General features: G+C 53.1%; 1 protein-coding gene across 1 annotated transcript in view; it reads right to left on the reverse strand.

Moving 5' to 3' along the window:
• Window positions 1-16,647: 16,647 nt before the first annotated feature.
• The window catches only part of PEBP4 (phosphatidylethanolamine binding protein 4), a 209,446-nt gene continuing 208,462 nt past the window's right edge, over window positions 16,648-17,631 (reverse strand). Inside the window, exon 7 of the mRNA XM_029937600.1 lies at window positions 16,648-16,935. Coding sequence (XP_029793460.1) covers window positions 16,781-16,935 — 155 coding nt within the window. The 3' untranslated portion in view covers window positions 16,648-16,780. The remainder of the gene's footprint in view (window positions 16,936-17,631) is intronic.

Genomic DNA, 17,631 nt, shown 5'->3' on the forward strand with positions numbered 1-17,631 from the left:
CCGCTGCCGCCGCCGCTGCCACCACCACCACCAGCCCCGCCGCTTCCTAGCAAGCTCACTGCTGCCCAAAAGCTCCCAGCCAGGGAACTCCACCAGCCTATTTATCCGAGCCCCGGGAAAGCTCCGTGACGTAGCTGCCCATATATGGACAGACAAAGCCCAGCCGAAGGGGCGCGACGTCACAATGGAAGCTCCTCACAATGGAACATTAGAAAGCAGGAAGCGGGCCGCAGCCAACGTGCGGCGCCCGCAACGCTCGCGGATCTTAAAAAAAATGAGAGAAAGAGAGAAATAGGAGAGAAGAAAGAAGGAAAATTCGAGAGGAGAGAGGAAAGAGGGAAGCAACTGAACGCAAAGCGTAAAGCGCGCAGCGCAGGGTTGAAAAAAGCAATAACCGCCAGAGTGTTTATTTTAGGTGCGCTCTAGGAGAGCGCGCTTGTACAGCGGGTGGCGGTGGGGTGGAGTTGTTTGCAAGTGCCCCCCAACACCCGGATCAGGGAGAAAGGGAACTGGAAACACCCGGCGAGGTCCTTTTGAAACGTGGGAACTTCTGGGGAACCCGGAAGGTGTGCGCTTCGACCCGGCTCCCGCCGAATGTAGAGTCTTGTTTCTAGGACCCCGACTGAGACTGAGAGAAAGGGAGCACGTCCCTTAGAGGAGGATTCCAGCGTGTCAGGGATCGCTTATCCTGTATCCGGATCACCACCGAGCTGCCCTCACTCTGATTCTTCGCCCACACCCCGCGGCTCCCCGGGTCCCTGACCCCGCGCTGACTCCTAGCTGGGCGTCGCGGCCGGGAGCTTCGTAACTGCAGAGTGGCTGCGCGGGAGGCGAGCACCCCGCGCTTTTGGGGTCGAGGATGTAAGGTTTGGGTGGTGAAGTAGGAATGGAGTTGAGGGAAGAGGAAACACGTGCACCAAATCCCTGATAATTCCCCAAAGGTTCCAAAGCACCCACTTTGGCCGCGGGATGGTAGGAGGGCCCAGCAGGCCCAGGCACAGTCCCTGTCTATTGCTGCCTGCGAAGGGCCCGCCACTGAGTTGCAGCAGGAGCCTGCCGAACCCACAATCTCTGAACCACCTCCTCTAGTCTCTCTCTACCCTCCCCCTCGCCTTCCGAGGGCTGTCCCCATTGCTGCCTGCTGGCGCCCTGCAGTCAGGGGCCTGCAGGTTGCCGACCACAACGCTGTCACCTCCCAGGGCGGCAGCAGATCCCGGGGGCGGCAGCTACGTTCCCGGAGGCCTGCTCCGGCCGGGCCGCGGGAGAGCGGGAGGAGAGAAAGGGAGCGTGGGGGAGCGACCCCGAATCACACCGGCACCGGCTTGGCGTGGGAGGATTCCCTCCTCGGTGGCCGTGTGGGTGCGGTGAATCCCGTGTCCCCCCGCTGGGGAGTTGGGGTTGGGGGAACGTGCATTTCTCAGGGGGAGTGGGAGTGCTGACAAGGAGGAAGAGAGGATCCCCGGGCCTCACTCCGTGGGAGGGCCACGCGGGCCGGGGACGTGTGGGAGGAACTCCCAAGCTGCACATCGTGGTGGGGGTGGATGACAACCTCGCTCCCCTCCCCTCCGCTCGGCGGAGAACTGGGGGCAGGAGAGCCTGGCCTCCCCCGGATCTTCTCCGGTTCTTAGGAAAGGAGGGATTCCCGCCGCCCGCGAGCCCCCTCACCCCGCCCCTGCCGCCGCTCCCGCCTGGCTCCCGACACCTCTACAGGGGAGGCACTGCGCCCCTGGGCTCCCCTCCGCCTGCGCGGAGCTAAGAGGGAGAGCGCTCTGCAGCGGTCCCCGGCTCCGGCCGGAATCAGGGCAAGCAGCGCCTCCCGCCCCCGGCTCCCTCCCTAGGGGGGCGAGCGGCCCGCCCGGGGGCGTGGGCGGCCGTGTGAGCCCGGCTGGGCGCGGGCGGGGCCGGGGCGGCTGCAGGGAGGGTCGCGGGGCGGCGGGCCAAGCCGGGAAGAGCCTTACAAGGAGCGGATCCGGTGACGCGCCGGCCGCGCCCCTTCTCCTCGATTTGGCTGCTGATTCCGGTCCCCGGATTTGCATATTTTGGCATCCAGTGGAAAAAGAAAGAGGAACGGAACCCGCAGCCTTTAAAGGAACCGCACAGACTAGCGTCACCTAGGGAGGCGGTCTGGGGGGCGTGAAAAATTAGCCAGCGGCTCGGGCCTCTGGCCTTAGATCCTGGCCGTAAGCGAGAGGCAGGGAGCGGCGCTGACTAACTAGTAACGCCTGCACCTGGCCTTTCTGCGGCGCTTTCTGCTGAGTGTACATCGGGAGGTGGCAGGGGTCTCCGCGGGTTCCTGCCCCGGGCCCGGACACGCCGCCAGGTTCGCGGTCTTGGCTTGCGGCAGGCCCCAGTATTGACTGCAGTGCCCTTGTTTCCCCGCTCGAGGCACAGCTCAGCCTGCGGGGGTGGCGGGAAGGAAGCGGGAGACCTACAGGCCGTCAGGCTCAGCTCCGGAGGACCCTGCCAAGATGCACCCCCTACCCATCCGTTGAGAACTCTTCCCAGGCGAGGAGAGGAAGGAACTGGAAACCCTAGTCCTGCTCTACAGGGGCCCACCTTAGAAGGCAGAATCAGTGGGAGAATTTGGGACCCTTGAAGGCTTCCAGGACCCCAGAGACTGTAGAGGAGTGCAGCTAGAACACGGCCCTCAAACACTTTTAGGTTAGCTGGACTTGTTTCACCCAAGGAGAAGGGCAAGTAGGAGAGCTTGTCGGCCAGCTGCAGCCCCTGCTCACCTGTTGGTGAGGCTGGATAAAAGTCTGGGCACAAATTGCCTCCCCCCCCACTAGTTCTTTTTTATCTGTATTTATTTATTACAATTATTTTTAATGTTTATTCATTTTTGATGGAGCGAGACAGAGTGTGAGCAGGGAGGGGCAGAGAGAGAAGGAGATACAGAATTTGAAGCAGGCTCTGGGATCTGAGCTCTGGGCTGTCAGCAGACAGCCAGATCCGGGGCTGAACCCACCAACCAGGAGATAACGATCTGAGCTGAAGTCTGACCCTTAATGACTGGGCCTCCCAGGCGCCTCATCCTTCCTACTAGTTCTTGACAAAAAAATGGGAGCCTTCAACTCAATTAAATAAGTACTCATTAAAACTTCAGTGTGACCTTGGGCAAATTTCTGAATTTCTTTCTTAGCCTCAGTTTGGTTCTTTGTAAATTGGGATAGTAATAGTACCTATCCCTTAGGAAGTATTAAATTAGGTAATCCTCACAGAGTCCTTATGCTAGACCCCTTGCAAGCATTCCATATGTTCATAATATTCATAATATTGAACAATATTCTCCCCCACTCTACCACGTGACAGAAAAGCCTTTTCCCCTCTTATGAGGGAGCATTAGGATATAGGATATGCATAGGATATAGGGAGTAAAAAGGGCCAGGTATCCCATAGCTGTGTGATCATATACAAGAAGGTACTAGAGTTTATTATTTGGGGGGCAAAAGAAAGTCCTGTCTGTGTGCCAGGTATCTGTTGGGCACTGTGCTAATGTAGAGATGCTTTAAAAAAAGGTCCTCACTCTGCAGGAGTGACATAAGGCAGGGTACAAAGAAGTCACTTAGCTGCACTAGAACACTCTGGAGCATCCTTCTAGACTTTTTTGGAGGGTGGTTCTGGCTCCTGGGGTGTGGTGGGAGACTCTTTTGTCCCTCCTCTGCCATGGAAGGAGCTTCACTGGAGAAAGACTATCTGCAAGCATAGGTCCTCGCTGCCTGGCTCCTATTCGGGTTGTATCCCCTCTAGTGCCCCCTGTCACCCTGGATAATGGTGGCAGACAGAGGCCAGGGTTCTGTGGCAGGAGGGGACAACCCTAGGTATGAAGTGGGTATGGGGGGTTTCCTAAACCTTGAATTTAGGACAGAAAGAAAGTTTTCCTCCTTTCCTCCCTGACTTCTTTCCTCTCCCTCCTGAACAGGGGCTGAGAGTGATTGTCTCAGTTTTATTGGCAGGCTCAGGAGAGATTGCCAAGGGCCTAATTACCTGAACTCCAAGCCCCGGACTTGTTGGGGAGCGAGTAGGCACTGGTTCAGGGCGTCCTCAGCTCAGGGATGGTGAAAGGCAGGCCCGGCCCCTCTGCAGCAGGGCCAAGGCCGCCTAGCCACTGGTTGCTCTCTCCCACAGAACCCAGCTAGCCTTGCCGGCTACATTTGTAGGGGTTGCTGTTGCTTATAGGGGCAATGGGTGTGTTTGTCTTGGTGGAAGGATAAAGGAAGGAGTAGATGTGGCCCTAGAAACTCACCACTGAGTGAGTTGTTGCTCTGTCTTGCTCCTTAGTTCTGCAGTCATCTCTGAACTTTATTTAGGTCCTTTTTCATTAAAGATATCCAGTCCTTCTCTGCTGTCTTACAAGAACTCCCCCAACTGATTCAATTGGGGGTGCTAGGAATTATTGCACTGCTCTTTTCAGGGGCCATTTGTTTTTTAAAAGTTTTTAAAAGAAAACGCTTAGAAATGGTAACAAATAACCCAGAGGAATTAAGCCTAGTGCTTAGCATGATGCCTGGAAAACGGTAGGTGCTCATTAATGCTGGTGGGTGAAGTCTGGCTGTGGGCTACCGTGCCCAGTGACAAGGAATGGGAGGCCTGGGCTACAGAGAGTGTCTGTGCCAGCTCACATCGTTCCAGGCACCTATGTCTCGGGCCCATCCTGGCGGGATTGCTCTGGAATGACAGTTGTCTCAAAGATATTCAGTTGCTTTCCATTTTAAGGCGCCCCACAGGATGTTCAAAGGGGATGGGTCACTGGTGGAATCTCCTTGGCCAGCCCTCCCCAGCATTCTAGAGGTCATTGCCATTTGTCAGATACTGGCAGCCAGCTGAGGCCAGGTGGGCTTTGCCTAGAAGCTTTTGGAGGAGAAATATGTTGGCAGCCATGAAGACTTTTGAGGGTAGTGCTTCTTCTGAAGCCACAGAAGATGGGGCCATGGGAGCCCTATGGACGTACTTCCTTGTCTTTATTCTACACAACAATCCAGTGAAAAGCCTTTTAGGGCTGCCCTTTTAACATTTTGCTTTTAAAGAAAAAATGAAAGATCAAAGCATTGGAAAGGGTCTGAATTGTTATTTGGAGGATACTGGGCCAGGAAGTGGCTGAGCTGAGATCTGAACTCAGGGCCTTGTGACTTCAAGCAACTGCCTCTGTCCCCATCGTGACTGTCAGAGGAAGAAAAGAGATGGCAGAGGTGGGTAATAGGATGGATGTATACACAGTCTATGGAGAAGGTGACGGGGAGAAGAAAGGTCAGCTGGAATGGTGCCTCCCAGCACCAGCTTTGACGCAGTGTGGGGTAGGGGAGGAGCCCCTGCTTAGGGGGAGTCAGGGGCTACAGCACTCAGGGAGATTGGGGGCAGGTGGGCAGTGTTTCTGTGGAGCTCTCGGTAGGTGGAATGGCCACTATGTCACACTGAACTCAGGTCCTGTAATCCTAGGTTGTGTCAGAGACCACAGGGGCCTCTGTGTCAATCATGCGCTTCCATTTTAAACACCTGCTTTGGTCTCAATTCAAAGTAACTCATTATAGTCAGGTGCCTCTGGTGACCAAAAGGGAGAAAGTCTTGCTGCAAAGTAACATTTACTGGGAAGGGGCCCCCAAGTGGTTCTGGAGACCCGACCTTAGACACAGGTCCAAGGCTGTGAGCAACTGCCACAGGAGTCAAGAGGATGAGAGTTTAGGGCTGGCCGGGGCAGGGAGAGTTTAGGGCCGGGCCTTGCCTTAGGCAGAAGGCAAGATTTGAAAAAAACAAACAAACCCTATAAAGGAAAGCGACAAGTACAAGCCCTGGCCTGGGATCGAGACTCTGGGTTCTGCCATGAATGATCTATGTGACTTTGAGCCGGGCCCTCTTGTTCCTGGGCTTCTGGTAGGACTGGACAGGACAACCCACCTCTAAGTTCTTCCCAGCGCCGCTGTTAACCGCTGAGTTTCAGATTCCATTGTGGAAAGGGTTGGGAGGGGATGGGTTAGCATTCTTAATTAAATCAGGGTTCTCTAAGGCTTGGTCTGGGATCCTTGTGGAGAAGAAGGTGTAGGTCAGGGGGTGAGCTTTGTAATTGGAAATTTGCTGTGGTAGCTTAGGGGCTCATGGAGGGTAAGTGGAGTCATGTGCTCAGAAGGCCTGTCACTGCCCCTGGGGGCCACTGTGGGACAGCCCCCTTCTCAGCTGGGAGGGATGGTGTCTCTGCAGAAAGGACTCTTGGGGGATGGGACTTTTTGGAAAGAGGAACTTTGTCATCTGAAATGAACCAGAAAATGTGTGACTATGAGGGGACAGCGGGGGGAGGCACTTGGGGGGGTCAAAGAGAGAGTGAGAGAGAAAAGGAGAGAGAGGAGAATAGGTTCTCTCCCACTGCCCTCCATACAACCACCTTCTTGCTGGGTTGCAGGTTCACCCATGGGGCAAGTGCTGGACCCAAGAGCCTGGCAGGTTTGTCTCCTCCTAGCCCCGTAAGAAAAACCTTTGGGAAACCAAAGAGCTGTGGTCTTTAGATCTTTGCCTCTTACCAGCTCCCTGTCTCAGGACTCTCCTCTGCCTCAAATGAGTGGGCCCTTTGCCTCATCCATCAAGGTGAGGTGTTGGGGACAGACTCTTGGCTTCTTGACTGTTCTGTGCAGTCAAAAATATGGGATCTGGGGAAAAGCAATTAATGACTCTTTTGGGCACTGAGTTTGAGCTCCTCAGTTGTATTAGCATCCTCTTTCACCAAGATGGCTTAAGGCAGGGCTTCCTGACCTTTGTCATGCCTGTAGCTCTCCTAGAAAATGAAACTTCCTTCCTTCCTTCCTTCCTTCCTTCCTTCCTTCCTTCCTTCCTTCCTTCCTTCCTTCCTTCCTTCCTTTCTTTCTTTCTTTCTTTCTTTCTTTCTTTCTTTCTTTCTTTCTTTCTTTCTTTCTTTCTTTCTTTCTTTCTTTCTTTCTTTCTTTCTTTTCTTTCCAGCCACTGGGGTTAAAGACCATTGCTGCCCCCCAAGGGATGGGGGAACAATACCTGCAGAGCCCACTGGAAGTCTGCCCATCAGCTTGGCTGATAGGAAAAGCTTCCCTGGCAGGGCTTAGGGCAGATGGACGAAAGATAAAGGGCATGATCTCTTTCTTTCAGATACTGCAGAGTTATTTGTGCTGTTTAGAATTATTTGCCCCAAGATCACCCAGAAAGTTCCTGGAAGATGAGAGATGGCAGCCATGCTCCCAGAGGACAGGGATTGAACTTAGTCATCTTTGTCTCCCTAGCACTAACCCCGGGCCTGCCCCAGTGGGGGCTCTGGAAGAGCTTGTTGATCCAGTTCAAGTGCCCAACTTGGTGATTCTAAACATGGTCTATTTGAGGAGTAGTCTGATCCACTTGATCCTTCCTACCTGGTCCTTTCATTTCTACCATCCCAGGGCCCCCTGCACAGTGGGCGACCCCTTGACCACCAAAATTTCATTTTGTCAGGGGTGCTCCTAGGTCTGGGACTTAGCTCTCTTGCTTCAGGGAGACAAACCTCTAGGGAGCACTTCCTGGGCATTCTTTGAGACTGGGCTCCTGTTGTCACCAAGCAGGCAGGTTAGAGTGAATGAGGAGTGGGGCTCTGTGGAAGCGAGCATGCACAAGAAGTCTTGCGAAGTGTCTCAAAGGACAGGTAGGGGGTTCAGAGGAGGAAGGATCCCCTTGGGCTTGTCCAGGAAGAGGTTAAGGCCTGACTGGGAGGGGCCCTAATTAAGGCCCTGAGGAGGGGCTGAGACCCACAGTGAGGAAGGGAGCAGACAGCAGGGGAGAGTAGGTGAGGGGGATTCTGTGCCACCGGCTGTGATTCCCTCCCTCATTTTCCTATCAACTTAATACTTTTCATCTCTGACACTAGAACCCATTAGCATTGTCCTTTCTAGGACTTCTCTGTCTCAGAGTGCCTTAGCCCAGGCCTGATTATGGTTTGTTGTACAGATGAATGAGAAACCGCGGAGGGAGAGAAGAGAAACAGTACTGAGCCTGGATATGTTAGATCCCATCAGACCTTTGGCACCTCCTAGAATGTAAGGTCCAGAAAAGCAAGGGCTTGGGTCTGTGACCGTCACTGCTATATCCCCAGCTAGAACCTGGCTTATGGGGGTGCTCCATACATATTTGTTGAAGAATGAATGTGCCACTCTTTCAGGCCTTGTTCCTGATTCTATGAGCAGAAATAGGAAAGGGGGCCAACTCCGGGTGTGAAATCCAGGAGAAAGAAGGAGCCTAGCCAGTCGAAGGCAACATGGATCCCAGGTTGGGGGTGGGGTGGGATTAATCATACATAAACTCAAGTGGTAACAGCCCCATTAATTGAGTGGTAATGATCCTTGGCATTTTTCATCTTCAAAGTCAGGAACAAACTGTAATTAATACTCCAGCCACCCGGGGGCAGGGTGGGGGGTGGTGTGGAGAATCTTGAGCAGCTGCTACTCAGTCCGGGAAACTGAGGCACTGGTGTTGAACTGGTTAAGAGAGTGGATACAAAGCCCCACAGAGCCCAGAATCTTCAGGGTTGCCTTGAATACATCGCAAGGTGGCCCCCCTCCCAAACCCAGGCAGCTGGGGAGCCAAGATCGTGAATGAGGTGGAGGCACTGGAGACCCTGTAGGGGCAAGGAAATGAGTCTCAGCCCTGGGCCCGGCTGAGGGTGGCAGCAGGTGAATCAGGTTAGTTGGTGGCTTGGCCCATGAGAGCCAGGCCAGGCCCAGAACGAGCTCAGGGGTGGCGCTGGAGTGGCAGGCGAGGCAGGGAAGGGAACTCGGGAGTTCCTGGTGCCCAATGGCAGGCCGGCATAGGGCACACTCAGCGTGAGTCACCAGCAGCTCCGAAATGCCTCCTCGTTTCCTCATCACAGTCTGGTTGCCCTGAGCCTGGAGGGAGTTTTTCATTAAGGTGATTACCCTGCCGTCATTAAAGGCCGGTAAACAGCACCCAGGGACCGAGGGCGCGCGGCAGCCTCTGAATGGCAGCCCGAGTTCACAGGCACTCCTAGTGGAGAGCGTCGCCGCTGGGCCTCCGGGCCACCAGGTGGAATCCACCATATTTAGGGGCCAGAGCCCAAGGCCTTGGAGTTCCCAGAAGCCAGCCCTCCCTACCGTATCTTGCTCACTGCGTTGCATTTTCTCATAGACTGCAATGTCCTCCAGGGACAGTTCAGCGCCCACTTACTCAGGAAGGCCTCACCTGGGACACCCCCCTCCAGGTGATAACCAAACGCCACTTCTAGGTTGCCATAATCCTATTTATCTTTTTACATTTATTTGTGTTATCGTACCATGAGTGTCCCCTCCCACCTTCCAAACATTCCAGAAGGGCAGGAAGCACTACTGATTTTATGTTGTTTACTTACGCATTGTGCCCCCTTCCCAGCCCACTCGACCGCCACCTATCCTGCCACAGGTGTAGCAGGCCTCTGCGCTTCTGAATGAACAAGTCCTCGCCAGGCAACACTGTTGGATGACTGCCCCTCTGCCCTACTGCTGTCCACATTTGACAGTGATCTACTGTGCACCATGTGCCAGGCATTGCTGTGGGGAGCGTAGAGGCCTAGTGAGTGTTCAGGGTGGGGATGGGCAATATGCAAATATATAAGAAGTGATGGTAAGTAATATGAGAAAAAATAAGGAGAAAGGAAGAGAGAGTGAGTGGGAGTGCATGTCGAGATCCTGTTTTATGTAGTAATTTCCCCCATCCTTGCATTTTGGAGCTAGCTTTAGTGCCACTGATAGTAAAGTACGGAATCAGAACATGTGGATCTGTGCTGTAGTCTGGCTAATTTATTGTGTGCCCTTTGAAAAATTCTGAATAAGTATGGTCTTTGTTTTAAAAAATTCTATCAAAGTCCGCTAAGGAAGGTGAGGTCTCTGAAGGGAGTCACTTGGCCTCTTGCCCCCAGTTTCAGTCCCTCTTCCCTGGGTCGGCTTTCCAGCCTGCCACCAGGTGGCCAGAGATAAAATTCTGACAGTTCCAGAGGATGCAGTAGTTTTCAGCAGCCTCTGGGGAAGAGATGGCAGCAGGCCAAGGGTGACTGTGGCTGTGGGTACCCCAGCCCCGAATCCCAGAGCTGCACTCCCCTCTTGCACAAACTGTCACTCAGATTAATGGGAGAGCTTCTTCTAGACCCCAAACGAAAGAAAAAGTAGCCGCAATGGAAATTTGAACTAACCCTCCCTTCTTGCCCCACTTCCCTCCTGCAGTCACACTTCCGGCAGCCACCACAGGGTATTTTGGGTTCGAAAACAAAGCGTCAGATCTATTTGAGCAACTTTTTTTTCCATTGGAGTAGAAGCCCAGGGGCTTGTGGCCACCCTGGGCTCGGCCACTTCCCCAGGGAACTGACGCGTTTCCCCTTCTCTGCTGAGGACCAATTTAGCAATTCAGACTGGCCACTTTTAGCTTCTCCTATCCTTGGCCTGGCAGCAGGCGAGGTAGGGGCACTGGGAGGATGGATGTGTGTCTGGGTGTCTTCCTTGTGGACTTCAGGGGAAGGCCTAGTTTCCCTCCTCTGCCAGAACCTCCCCCTTACCCTTCTCTAATCTCCCCACCTCCCATCCTCCACTGTGCTTGCACACACACACACACACACACACACACACACACACACACACATCTGCAGCTGCTGCCCCTAGTCCATTTGTCTAGTCCTAAGTCTACTCCAGAGGGTGGTGTGTGTGTGTCACAGGCTGGCGTGTATGCAGGTTGTGAACATTGTGGGTGTGCATACATGGAGATTGCATGTACATGTGAATCCTGTGTTCACAACTGCCCAGGCTGAACAGTGTGTGTACACACAGCTTGTATGGATGTCTAGAAAGAGCTTGGCAGAGTTGAAACCCTGGAGTGTCTAGTGGGTGCGTACACCATGTGATTTTGTGTGGGCTGGTATATTTACAGTATGTGTGTGCAGGATGCGCATAGTAGAGGTGTGTGTAAGTGTGCGCACGCACGTTTGGATCTGTATGGGTGGGCTGGCCTGGTTCTTGGGATGTGTGTGGGGGAAGACAGGAGAGCTCGGGATAATGGTGACCCGTGTCCTTGTGGGCAAATGCACACAAGGTCCATCGGTGGACCCGGGTTTGAGAGCAGGTTAGAGAACTGCAGGTGTGAGTGTGTGCACATTGGCGAGGGACCAGTTTTCTGTCTCTACCTGGGCCTTTAGGCTTTCCTTCAGGACCCTCACAGCCGGGCAGACCTCTCTCCTCAAGCTGCCGCCCTTCCCCAGGCTGTTCCGTCTCCTCCTGGCCCCAGTGCCTCTCCCTTTCTTTCCTGTTAGCCGGCCCCCCCCCCCCCCCCAGGGCTGAGGTTCTCAGGTCTCCCAATCACAGGACTCCTGACGGAGACCTTCCAGCGAGCAGGGCCCTGCTAGGCTTCTTTTTCAGTTTCTTCCATTTTTTGCACACAACAGAGCCTCCGTCAATGCTGAAGAATGGCTGACTGGGTGCTGGCTTCAGTCACTGCATGTCTGTAAAGGATTTGCTGCTTTACAGTGACTTGAGAGTGTATGTCCTGCTGTTTTTCTGTGTGTGTGAACGAGTGTGCAAGCATGTGAGCACGTGAGGGTATGTGAGGGGGTGAAGGTGAGTAGCGTGGGTGAGGTGTGTGAGTGTGTAGGTGTGTGGGTGTGGGTAGAGGGTGTCTGGACTCCTCTAAGGTGCTGCTCATGCTCGCCCTTCTGTCCAGGCCCTGAAGGAAGCCTACTTAGCCCACTGTCCATGTTCTTCAGAGAATGGGAACGGAAGTTGGAACTCCATGCCTTGCTGTGCCTGCCTTTCTGACAAGTCCAGCCTCTTACCTTTGGACCCTCTGCTCCCTGCCAGTGGGGCATACTCAGGGTCCTGAGGAATCAAGGAAGCGCTTCTGTGTCCTGCCCTCATTCGGAGCATGTTAGGAGGCTGTGTCACTGGGTGCAGACACAGGGCCATGTGCTCCTCTGCCTTCCCTCTCCTCGGCTCCCTGAAGGGGCCTAATGGGCTTCCTCCTGCCTGGATCTGGGGAGGCTGGGCCCTGTTTCTTGTTGCTGCTTCTGGGAGTAGGTTCTCCTGAAATCCCAAGGCCTTTAGCTCCTCAGACTAAAACCTCTTTTTAGTGTGGCCCTCCTGGTAGGGATTTCTGCAGCCAAATGCACTTGGCTCCTTTTTATTCTCAATCCCAAGGTTCTCCCCAGTTCTGGTGGCTTCCTCTCACCTACCCCAACACTTACCCAGCCAAAGGGTCAAATATTAGTGGCTTTTTCTACCATTCCCCAAAATAACCACATAGAGTTGCAGAATTTTCAGCTAGAGGGGACCTCAGGGAACAGCCATCCCAAGCCTCATCATCACTTTATAGATGAGGAAAGTGAGGCCCAGAGAGGGCAGCTGTCTTGTCCAGGCTCACACAGCAGTGAATGGTACTAAAATCAGGTCCCTACTCCTGGCTAGCAGTTCTTCAGCTATATCAGACCAGATGGCCATGCCTTTCTTTTCTATTTCCTTCTCTTTCTGCCTCTTTCTCTTCATTTCCTTTTTTTCCCCCCCATCAAAATATTTCCTTTTTTCCCTTTGAAATGTCCTCTTTGTGTTAAGCAGGACAGCTTGCACTGGGGGGCACCAAGGTGGCACTGAGCTGAGACCTCTGTCTTGGCTCAGTTTTCTTCAAGTCTTTTCCAAAGGTTTTTCTCCTTCCTGGTCCCTTTTCCACCAGGATGCTCAGGAGGACCCATATCCTCCCCTCTCCCTGAGCAAGCCTATTCAGCTCCCGTTTTTCCTTCTGAGTACTTGGAAGGCAAATGGGAAGCCTCAAGGAATTGGCTCCTCTCTCTAACCTTACTTTCCTAATCTCAAAAAATGAGCAAGGGTCTCTGAAGGGGGAATATAGGCATTTATGTATTTATGTATGTGTGTGTGTGCATGCCTCACGTGTCTCCCAGCAGCTCCTGGGGGTAAATGGGAAAGTTAATTAGCACCAGGATGAAAGGTGCTGTGGGATAATTACAGGTAATATCAGGATGGCTGGGAGGGTGGGGCAAAAGGCCCCAAGGCCTGGTGGGGGGAGTGGCGGGCAGCCCCTAGCCCCATTCCTGCAAAGTGCATCAGACACCTGGAGAGGCGGGGGAAGGAGGGAAGGGTCTTTGTCTTTACAGAGAAATGCTTGTTAGTTGCTAAGGAACTGGGCTGTCTTCCCTGATCCGAGCCTCCCAATGTTTCGCTGAGCTTGGGAGGGGGTGCCGGGCTGGGACTTGAGGATCTCTTGGCAGTCAGCCCTTTCCCCAGGGCCGCGGAGACTCTGATGGGGCTCTTGGGAAGGACTCTCATCTGGAGAGGGCGGGTCTTTCCCACTACCCACAGGAACACTGCTTGCTCTGGCCCAGGTGGGGAGCAGAGCAAGGGAGGTGGAGGCAGGGAAGGAGAGGAAAACACGCACTTACTCAACAGCCTACATGCCAAGCCTGCTATCTCATTTAATTGTTGCAACAGATCTTTAGAGAAGGCACTAAGTTCCATGGTTTTCTCATTATACTGTTTTTTGTTTTTGTTTTTTGTTTGTTTTTTTAGGTCCAGAATAGTTGAGTAAGTTGCCCAAGGTCATAGGGCTATCGATCGTAGAGATTCTATGTGAATTTAGGTCTGCTAAGTAAGAAAAGTTTTTAAACTACACTACTTAATGCATCTACCAAGCTTTCTCTCTCTCCCATGGTTGTTCAGCTGTAAACTGCACCCACTACCACACCACCGCCATCATCATTATCATCATCATTACCAGGAAGTCTTCTCATATGGCTTGCCCTCCTTTCCCATCTCTCTCTCTTCCCTGAGAGCAGTTTTCCCACAGGTGAAGTTCTTGGGGAGACGAGTGATTCAATGGATTGAGGGTGGTAAACTGTTGGGGTAGCTGCCTTGGGCAGGTGGGGTGGGGGGACAGAGGCTGTTGCCAGGAGTGTCTAGGAGCTGGCCCTCCTCACAAGTCACAGTTGGTCTAGAATAGCTGAAGCTCAGGGTAGGGAAGATGCTGGGTGAGACACCTCTTAAATTCTTCTGGAACTTCCAGCCTTTGTTCTCCCCTACCTCACTTCTGAAAAAATAGAAGGTCTGGCCTTTATTTTATGTAGCCCAGAGAGTAAAATGAGAGTACCGTGTATCTCTGAGTACTTTGCGTGAGAAGGCTCAAGTTAACACCAGACGCTGCTGTTACTAGTTACGGAACAGTGAGTATGTTACTTAACTTATCGGAATGTCAGTTTCCTCATCTATAAAATGAGAATAGCAACACCTACATTTTTAGGTTGTTGTGACAACGGAAGGATAGAATCTGCGTGAAGGCCGGGAAGCAGGGCAGGATGCATTAAATGAGATGCCACTTGTTAGACATCTGGCACAGGGCCTGGCATGCAGAACGGATCAACAAACGCTATCTGATGACGACGATGATGATAATAATAATGTCAGCTCTCCTATCCCTGTGAAGGGCTCACTAATGCTCCCTTACATCTTTCGTAGCTGCTTCATTAGAGATCTCAAAGCACTCTACATGCTCATTTCATTTCTTCCTGGAGGAGGCAGTGAAAAGAAAAGGAGGAAAGAGGTCTAAAGTCTTGTGTAGGCAGAGAATGGAGTCAAGAGTGGGTTTCCCAAGGAGTCCCTGGCCTCTAGATTTTCCTTTCCTGGCACTGGACCTCCTTCTCTGTGGCTTTCAGGGGCCGTCTGGCAGGGCTGCTTCAGCCTAGAGCCTGGACTAGCTTTGTTCTTTTTTCACATTTTGGGGCCAGGAGGATGGGGGTCTTTCCTGCAGTTGAACTCAAAGCCCAAAACACTAGGAGAAAAGAAGGAGGGGGAGGAAGGAAAGCAAGCCGATAATTTCCTCGAAGGATAAACATCCGATTTTTTTTCCTCACCCAAAATAAACATGCTAGCCACAAGGAATTAAAAGCAGAAGAGGGGAGGATGTGTCTCGATTTGGGACTGCTTTAGCAAGCTGACCTGCTATTTATCCTGGCCTTGGGCACCAACCGGAGCTGCCAATTACACTCCGAGCCTGGTGGGGTGGGGGCTGCAGGGAGAAGGGCCGGGGAGAGTGAGGTTCATGCACACACCCAGAATGTCCCTTCCCAGGCTGCCTGCCATGACACTGCAAATGGACACTTCCCTTTGCTTCTCCTTTTGGCACTGCTGACAAGCTCATCTGCCGGGATGTAAGACAGAGGGGAGTTCCTACTGCCTGGGCTGGCATCAGAGGCCCTTCGACAGAACATGACTTTAGTGTCCACCACCTAGACCGGGATCTAAATCTAGGTTGGGAGGGAACATGGTCCAATGTCCTTCACAAACTCAGTCTCCCACCTCACCTCATCCTTCAGAGCCCCACCACTAAAATCTTCCAACTAGTTAAGATATGCTCAGCTGGGCTGAGTGGCTGGCCAGGGCCCCTCTGCCTTCCAGCGAATGTGGGGCATGGCTTGAAGAAGGTAATAACCCTGTGCCCAGCCCAGCTGCAGCTTGCCTCTTTCATCTGGGCATCTCAAGGCACTTTGCACCCATGAGTCACCAACATTGCTGTGTTTTGGCCAAAGAGAGGGGGGTTATTAACTCTTGGAGGGAAACTGAGTACGGGGGCATGGCGCTAAGGGGACTGCAGCTGGGGGTGGGGGAGTTGAGGAACTCAGTTTAGCCCAGGGATGAGACTGTAGTCAAAGAGGTACCTCCAAGGGGACCTTGGGTGGGAAAGCCAAGGAATCTTAGAGGACATCCAGGGGAGTTAGGAAAGGAAAATCCTTTCCTTGCAGACACCAGGGGGGTTCCTCATAGTTTTCTAAAAGCACCAATCAGATTGTATTCATTCTCCCCCCCACCTCCCAATCTACTTATTATGCAGTGGGTTCCCATTGCTCTCAGGGTACACTCCGGAACTTTAGCATGGCTGTGAGGTGTGGCATGTTCTGGTCTTCGCCCATGCCCAGGTGGCCACACTACTGGCCTGGAAGATGCCACTCATGCCCCTGCCACCCGAGAGAGCTCAGAGATATTGCTCCCTCTCATTGGCATGGTCTCCTATGCCCATCCCCATTCACAGTTAACCCCTAGTGCACTTTTCAGCCCTCAAGTTAAACACCACTTCCTCTGAGAGGCCTCTCCTGAGTCTTTACTCTGCGCCCTCCACCACAAAGCATGTTCCCCCTCCTGTCCTCATAGCACTTGCCACATTTGTTGTAATTTGCTTGTGGTCACCTGATGTACCCTTCCCTCCCATCCTGGACAGTAAGCTCCATGAAGCAAGCCTTTGGTTTTGCCTGCCCTGTTCCCATACGTATTCCCAGCATCTAGCAGAAAGTCAGGCACATACCAGACGCCAACAATATTTGTTGAATGATGTTGAATGTCAGATTTCGAAGGGACCATGGTGATAAACCAACTGCCCCAACTCTTCTTCCTACCTCGATTTCACAATGGGGGAAGCAGACAGGAAAAGATATGTGATTTGTCCCAGGTCACATATGGCCTCAGTGCCAGAGGAGGCCTAGGGACCCCCACTTCCTATCCATCTTTATCCCAGCACCAATCGCACCCCACATAGTTGCATTTACAGGAAAGCCCCAGGTTCCCAGTGCGGGACATCGATTGATTTCTTCTTCTTAATTTTTGAAAGAGAACAGGTTAAGAAACAACACATCTAGCCAGTAAGCCCTGGATGACTTCTTTTTTAATTTGGGAGAGAAGGAGTTCCATGCTCAGAGGGGATTCTATGCCCAGACCCTTGCTGGTGGGCACTGTGGACACATACACCTGCTACACGAAGCCTGACATCTGGCTGGCAGCTAACTCTGTTTGGGTTTGTCTGTGGGCTCACTGCTTCCTCCTGTGGGAGGCTGGTAATTTGGGGAGTCCCGGTAATTTTCAGTCATGAATTGGGTGCTTGCTTTGGGTTCACTCAGGTGGAAGCGGTTCAGGAATTTGTCCATTTTCCAATTGCCTGGAAGGACAGACAGACCAGAGGAAGGCAGTGAGAGAGAACCATGGACTGGGAGCTATAGGGCCTGACAAGGCGGCCAGCTCTGGGGAAGTGAAGACCTCAGTAACCTTGGCCATTGGGCTGTGGGGAGCAGAGTGCCCGGGTGCCTTCTGACTCCTTGCTGGATGTTAGCAGAGTGCCTGGGAAGAGGCTACTCCCCAGGGAACAATAAGGACTGAATCTGGACATGTCCTTCCTCAGGACCCTTTATTTGGCATAACTCTGCCTTCTCACTTATGTGCAGAAAGGAAATGCCCCATTGGGTGGGCTGCCCACTTACTCCCCCCACCCCCCTTTTTTGACGGGGTCGCCTCACCCCAAGACTGAGGCCTTAAGGCTTCTTGTCTTCATGACTGGTCACCCCAGCTACAGTGTCTGTGTCATTCTTTCAGTCTCTTCCCAGAGCCCTGGCTGTCCCTGAGGTTGGGGGACAGGGCAAATGGCTAGGGCTCTCTCTCTTCCTGAGCACCTGGATCCTGATGGAATGGAGTATGAGTGAGAAGTCCCCAGCTGGCACCCAGGTGCTCCTCCAGGGGAGAAGCACAAGGGTATGCGGGGAGGGGCCTCTTCTGGGGCAGGTGTGGACAGGCCTAGCAGCAGGGTAAGGAGGGCGCAGCCGCAGGCACTGGAGAGAAGCTGCAGAAAGTGGTCACAAGC

The sequence above is a fragment of the Suricata suricatta genome, chromosome 1 (assembly GCF_006229205.1).
Source record: "Suricata suricatta isolate VVHF042 chromosome 1, meerkat_22Aug2017_6uvM2_HiC, whole genome shotgun sequence".
Classification (NCBI taxonomy): domain Eukaryota; kingdom Metazoa; phylum Chordata; class Mammalia; order Carnivora; family Herpestidae; genus Suricata; species Suricata suricatta.